This window comes from Sinocyclocheilus anshuiensis, unplaced genomic scaffold, assembly GCF_001515605.1.
Source record: "Sinocyclocheilus anshuiensis isolate Anshui unplaced genomic scaffold, SAMN03320099.WGS_v1.1 scaffold1626, whole genome shotgun sequence".
In the NCBI taxonomy this organism is placed as follows: domain Eukaryota; kingdom Metazoa; phylum Chordata; class Actinopteri; order Cypriniformes; family Cyprinidae; genus Sinocyclocheilus; species Sinocyclocheilus anshuiensis.
The window spans coordinates 90,633-98,234 of NW_015547254.1; the positions used below are offsets into that span (position 1 = coordinate 90,633).

Genomic DNA, 7,602 nt, shown 5'->3' on the forward strand with positions numbered 1-7,602 from the left:
AATATTTTACATTGTAATAATATTTCACAATATTACTATTTTCACTGTATTTTTGATCAAATAAATGCAGCATAAATGCAAAAGAAACTTTTTAGAAACATAAAAAGAAGAAAAAACAAACTTCTGACCAGTAGTGTGCATATACATATACATATATATATATATATATATATATATATATATATACATGAACTGTTGTATAAATATATATATAAATACACACACACAAACACACACACACATATACATATATATACACATACACACATTTTTTCTAATTAAATTTTGCTCGGTTTATGCTCAAAAAAATTGCCAATGAATAATAATATAAAACATGATAAGATATAGTAACTATAACTTTAAGATATAGTCTTTGAAAACAACCTTATATTAAAAAAAAAAAAACTGTGATGAGCTGTGCAAAATAAATAAATAAATAAATCAACAAAAAAGTGGGATGCAGTAACATGTTTTATAATTAAAAAATATAAATATATCTATCTATTTAATAAAGAAAACATAATTAAAAAATACAATAATAAAAATAAATCTAATTAAAATGCTATAATCATAAGTATAAATTATTTATTAATTATAAATATATTTAAACACATAAGATATTAATACAAATAAATCAAATTAAAATACACTAAATTCTATAATTATAACACATTTCACATGTAAAGCAATGACAGAAATCAATTTTAACTCAAATCTCCCATGTGCTTAAAAAACGAGGTTCTGTACAGGGCACCAAATCAGTCACCAATGATGCTCCCTTGGAAGACAGCTGCCTATCTAGGCAGTAAACATCAAAGCAGTTCACTATGTTTGGGGACAGAGGTACAATCACAGCCACATTCAACAGGATTACAAATGTACAGTCTTGATTTGACGTGACGCCCCATTAGCAGCACAGAGTGACCACAATCAACAGCTCAAAGGAAGAACCTTTGCCCCTGTCATAGAGAACCAGCTGTATAATGGAGCAGAGACCAATGTAACAAGCCCACAGCTCTGACAGAAATCCATATTCACTTGCACATGTCAGCCTCACCTTTGTATTCATAGTTGAGGTTCATGTAATTGTTGTCCCGGTTGTTCTGGGAGAATGGCGGGCTGTGGAAACACAAGGAGAGAAGGAGAGATGATGGGTTATTTTTGCTTGTTACTCCCTTGTGTGCAGTGTTGAGGTTGGGACGCACCGTTTGCCTGGCCTACATTCCTGCACTGCACAGTCCCCGACGTGCCAATGTGACCGCCTGCCACCTGTCGTTACATTGAGGATGGAGAATTGAGATTTTCTTTACCTGATACCTGACCCGAGATAGTAACGTCTGACCATTCATCAGAGTTTTGTAAATTTCTGAATAGTGCAACAAAAGCGTCAAGCATCAGTCAATGCAGTGACCCCAAAAAGTGACATGTAGGCCAGCATCTAGAATACTCAAAAAAAAAAAAAAGGCATCTGCAACAAATAATGCTAACATTTTTACTTAATAAGCCTTTTTGCTTTTATGTGGTGGCGATAACATTTTTAGCAACAGGATATGCTCCATGGTTTTGGTTTTGAATTAAAAATGCTATCGTTCAAAAGTTTGGTGTCAGTAAGATTTTATAATTTTTTAAATAAATGTATTCTGCATTCAGTTGATCAAAAGTGAGAGTAAAGACATTTATAATGTTACAAAAAAAATCTATTTCAAATAAATCCTGTTCTTTTGAACTTTCTATTCATTAAAAGAATCATGAAAAAATGATCACCGTTTCGCATATTTGCAGGCTGAAGTTAATCATAATTAAAATTTTATATGCTTGTATATCTGCTCTCACAAATTTCTTTTTGTTTCTTTTTTTAATGTCATTTCACTTAATATTTCATTTAATTAAATTGCATTTGCATAGCATAGCATATAAGCATAAAAATTCCTTTCTTAAAAAGTAAATTTTTATGTTTTCAAGTTCTCAGTAATGGCTCAGCTGGTTATGCAGAAAACCGATTCAGAAACAGATTAATCATATTTTCCAGGCAAACAAAGTCCACACGAACGCGGGTATTTTCAAAACCGCAGCTTTTTCTATGCGGTTTGGCCGTTCGTCCACACGCAAACGCAGCACCAGGTCACTGAAATGGAACATTTTTGAAAACTCCTGCCAGGGTGAAAAAAAAAAGATTTTTGGCTTGTGACGTCGGAGCATGCACTGTTATCTCAGCCATAGACATAATAAATACCTAGACGCCTTATTGGCCGCTCGACCGCACGTCAACGTCGCCTCCATATTGGTGCGGGCAACTCTCATATCGGGACAGGCGAAAACATACCTGACTCGTCGGCAGCTTGGGCATCTACAAACCGTCGCACAATAATAAAAACAGATCTCGGGGTATTATCTTTCACAGGTAAGACTGAACAGTTGTTTCTGTATGTTTTTTGGTCATTTTTAGCTTTATGTTGACAGCTTAATTAGCCACCAGTGTCAGACTATTAATAGCTTGCGATATCGCTAGTAAGCTTACAGTCATTAATGCATTCAGTGTGAATTTTAAACATATTTCTAAAAGAAAACCAATTATAGCTTTATCAAAAAGCTGTAACATGTCTCTAGAACAGACATAAGGCAAAATAATCACTAAGTAAAGGTGTAACAAACTGTGTCTAGAATAGACATATGGCAGAAAAAAAAAAGCCCATGTCCAGGGATTTTTTTGCCATGCACTGGTCATAGAGCTCTTTGTGGCGTTGCCTCAGATGTTGAACTAGATTTGTTGCGCCAAGTTCACACGTACTCCGTCTGCAGTGCGTATACAGTATGTGTATGAAAAGTGCACTTTTCCTTGTTTTAAATCTAGTCAAAAAGCCATGTGTTGACTGTGAAACAGTAGACTTTAATTATATGCATTTATGGTGTAATTACTAAATTTCCGTGTCAATCCATGTTAATTTTTACCACGAATAATGCACTGTCACTTTATTTCAGCGCGTGCAGCACAGCAGAAATAGACTCCGTGCGGAAACGATCGCAGCATGACGAACGCACTGGAGCGCACTGCCGGACCGCAATCGCGTGCAGTGTGAACGCTCTGATCCGTTAACATGGGCGCGGAAAAAATACGCACCACAGACGGAGTGTGTGAACCTGGCGTTACGTTTGTATGCCCGCCCGGTCTGTTCTGTTCTCGTGCTCCATTTAGGCGCGCTGCATTCTGATTGGTTCGGATAGCATACTGCGGGAGGTCGGGGGCGTGGAAAATCGTGCTATAAAGCGATTTAGAAATCGTGCAAGCTCAAATCGCGATTTTATGACGATTTCGATTAACTGCACAGCCCTACTTCATAGCATGCATTTGCGTTTTCATTTGGACAGAGATTTTTTAAAAACAGAAGGAGGAAAAACTCGAAGGAAAAAAAGTTTATAAAAAATACCCGTGTACGTGTGGACATGGCCTAAATTCAATCTGCCATCACTCACTCAGCTGTGGGTAGTTAGACAGCAAAGGTTTTTTTTTTTTTTTAATCAACGTGAGCTGTAGCTAGTAGGAATGAAATAACACTGAAGACTGAACAATGAAATAAATAGCACATGAGAATGAAATAACACTGATCTTGGATTGCCTCTGCCAATCAAGATGCCCAATCAAGATGTGTGCTTAGAGTAGACATATATCAGCAAATCCCAACCCTTTTCATTTGAATAATATGTATTTCGGTGTGAAACAGGATAATCAACAAGAAAGAAATGACGAGCAGGACTTGATTCCTTTTAAAGGGGCGGGGTCTAATAAGAGGACTTGATGATGTCAGCTGAAATATAAAGTCATTTAAGAGGTGGAGCAACTTTTTATTATACTTTATTATTTTTATTAAATATCAGGAAATAAGACCATCTTACGTTCACAGAGAAACCACCAGGATAAATTAGTTTTATTAAAACAGTAATTAGGAACGATTATGATTATACGATTATAATGTTAACTTTAAGATGCAAACAGCCCAGTTTCAATTCACCTTACAGGAGCCGTTTACTAAAAAAAAAAAAACTATTTTTGGAACTCTTACAGGCAACGGCAATACCAAAAAAAGTCATGAGTTAATGCGCAGAGAGACATAAAGTGATTGTTATTGCCCCAACCCTGTTATCCCTGTCTGACGGTGACGTCAGTACTGAGCAGGGGAATCGACGAGACCCCGGATAATGGGCACACACACACCCGTATGAGGGGAAAAATCTCCATGCACTTGTTTCCTTCCATTGTTCTGAGGGCTAAAAGCCAGATAAGGCTTGTGCAGGTAGCATGGTTTTCCCTTCTCTTTCCCTCTCTCGCTCTCTTTCTCACTTTCCTGTCTTTCATTCTCACTCTCTCTTTCCCCTGTGTTTTTTTTTTCACACTTCATTATTGACTGACTCTTTTTATAACAATAGTACACAGGCAACAGAAAGCAGAATAGATTGGTGAGATCAACCCACTCTCTCTCCATCATTCTCTCTTTCATTCTCATTCGTTCACTCTCTCTGAACAGAGCAGAGGCGGAGAGCGATAGCACTGGAATCCAGGCGTCTAGATAAGCAAACTGTCGCCATGGTGACATCAAGGGCTTCCTGGTTGGCCTTTGTGACGACCCGATTCCATTTCCTCTCTGGGCAGCTGGTACGTTTATCAGATATCCTTACCCGTAATTATTATAATATACTCATTAAAGGTGAAGTGTGTAATTGTTTGAACATTAAAAAACATTCTTCCATCTTCCAAAAACATTCTTCCATTTAAATGCAGACAACTATAAATAAGGCATTTTTAGCTTGATTTCATCATCTAACTACAAATAGTGACAATACTAAACGGCATATTTCAGTAACGTGACTGTAGTTCTGCTGCTTTTAAAACAATGCCCAACAACTAGTCGATTAGTGAGGCTATTTTTTATTCGTTTTGATATTTTTAGTGGCTAAATACTGAAAATGTAAATAAAAATAAATACAACTGGGAAAAACCAACACTAAACTAAAATACATTTTCATGACTCCAATAAACTAAACTGAAATTTAAAAAAATCCCAATAATATATATTTTTTTTATATATATGTATTAAACGATACGTATTAAAAACACAGCGTTTTATATTTTAGAAAAATTTCATAATTTAAAAAAGACATTTAAATCAGTTTACAGAATAACTTTGGCAGCAAAAATTATTTAGTATTATTAATATTCTATTATACTGTTTATTCGTATTTTGAAGTAACTTTTATTTTTATGTTTTCAGTTTTCATTTTAATTCTTTGTTTAGGTTTTTAATAATTTTGTTATGTGCTTTATTTATTTATTTATTTATTTCTATGTAGCTTCATTTTTTCATTCATTTTTGCTGTGCACCATCTAACTGTTTTTGAAACAAGCCATTGCAGTACTGCAAGTATTGCTGGATTTTGTATGATAAATTGCTTGTGATGTCTACTCATGTGTAAGTCTCTCTGGATAAAAGCATCTGCTAAATGTAAATACCAGGCTTCCTTAAACCCCAATTAGTAGGCTGATCCTCTTAAAAATGTAGTCATGTACATCCCTAATACACATGAGTTCATAATAAGGTGTTTGGCCCACCTGTCCAGTGCTTGGTCCAGTGACTGACAGCTGCTGGAAAGTGACCCATTCGCACTCCCAAACGGCTCCATGATCTACAGACAAAAAATAAATGACATCATTTCATTGCATTACATTTTTCATTATAGTTTGTGCATCTGAAACTTAGCCCTCTACAAGACTGACGTAAGATTTTCCATGAGCCAATGCCCATAATATGTCCGAGCTTCCTTTTCCCCAGACTGTTATAAAGTGCACAGTTACACAGAACAGTGACATCTTGTACACTTTATACAAGTCAAAGTGCAGGACGAAAGAACATGAGAGACCATAAAAATCATAAAAAGTATTGTTTCTTTTCATTGAACCTTTTACACCTTGTTAACCCAGGAACCGATTATTACATTCAATAATAATTTTATAATTAAATATTACATTATAAATATTTTTTCTCTATTATTTTCTATAAATATTATTAATTATAGGGAGCCCTATTACTTGCACATAACTATAATAATAAAGGTTACAATTAAAACCAAAGCCCAAACTATTAATTGCTATTAAGTTTTAGATATTGTGACTATTTTCTTCACCAAGATAGTATAGAATGTTAATACTGTTAATTTTTAGGTTGTTTATAGCATAAATATTGCCAAAACACTTAAGTTAATAATATTGCTAACAATACTCATAACCCAGGGCTGAAAATTATGACTAAATATCGTCGTCAACGAACCTTTATCATGTGACGAAAACGAGATGAGACGCAACGTAAATGCTGGTCATGTGACGATGACTATAATTAAATGTATAATGCAATATTGTTGACGAATAAAAACGAGACTAAATGTGGTTTACAAAATAAAAACTATGCTAAAATGTCTCTTCATTTTCGTTGACCAAAACGAGACGAAACGAAATGTTATAACGTTATTTCGTCTCGTTTAGTCACGTTATTATTATTATTTTGCAGTATTTCTGTTTCCTGTGTCTCACTTCAGGGGCTGCATCAGGTCACTTCCTCAAGCCCCACTCGTGGCATTATTTAGACCAGTGTTTCCCAACCGGGGGGCCGTGTAAAAAATCATTTTTTTAATATTTTTAAATTGCTAAAATGTTCAAAAAAGCAACTATTATATAATATCCATTTCTAATGTCGCCAATAATTAGAGATGCACTGAAAAAACTAAAATTAAAACAGGCCGCCAAAAACAACACTAGTGTGAATCATTGCTTAAAGTGTTAAAAGTGTCTATTTAGAAAGAAGTGGTATGTGTGAAAGCACATTGTGAAAGGTCTTGATGTAACTTTAATCACAGCTGTAATCTACAGCTCCAATCCAACGCTTACATTGGAGTCGAGCATTTCTGGGATGAACTCTCCTTCACTGTGGATGCTGGTGTAGGACCCCTGCCGAGCGATCTGCTGTTGTTCTTCTGGTACGCTGCCCGGAGGGGGTGAGGAGCGGCCCGTGTTCAGAGATCCTGCAGACAGACGGAGTGAGGTTAGCATGACACATCACGCAGTCTCATGCAACAACAAAAAAAAACGTCTGGAATAGTAATACTTCCACGGCAACTAATAACAGAGTGCAGGATGCCAGAAACAAAAAGTCGAGCAGATTGAAATGAATAATGACTGGGATGGAAGCGTGGTGTGACTGACAGGTACGTGTGAACAGAATGTGAGACGAAGAGGCAAAACAGAGATGATGGAGAGAAACGAACAAAAGGAGGGTTGGACAGCGCTAATGGAGGATGAATACAGAGAGAGGAGTTTAATGAAAAAAAAGGCAATAACAATTAAAAGAGAATGTGATAGGAAAGGATGGGGAAGAAAGCGTGAAGGGACTATTGTTCTCATTTCTTTCTAATTTGTATATCCACTTACATTTTCTTTTACCTGTAAATTCAGTTTTATTCTTTAACACTATGAAATACTTGTAATGCCTACAATGCACACTAAAACTAACACACTAAAGTGTATTATTTAAAATGTTATGTATAGTGTGTATATATATA

The 7,602-nt window shown here is 35.5% G+C and overlaps 1 protein-coding gene across 4 annotated transcripts in view; it reads right to left on the reverse strand.

Annotated features, from left to right (window-relative positions):
* The window catches only part of LOC107701654 (mitogen-activated protein kinase kinase kinase 3-like), a 79,038-nt gene that overhangs the window by 15,238 nt on the left and 56,198 nt on the right, over positions 1-7,602 (reverse strand). For all 4 annotated transcript variants that reach the window (XM_016503699.1, XM_016503696.1, XM_016503698.1 and 1 more), the window contains 3 exons: positions 6,932-7,065; positions 5,603-5,676; positions 1,058-1,119 (listed from right to left, as the gene is read on the reverse strand). In XM_016503699.1, the coding sequence (XP_016359185.1) occupies positions 1,058-1,119; positions 5,603-5,676; positions 6,932-7,065 (270 nt within the window). The remainder of the gene's footprint in view (positions 1-1,057; positions 1,120-5,602; positions 5,677-6,931; positions 7,066-7,602) is intronic.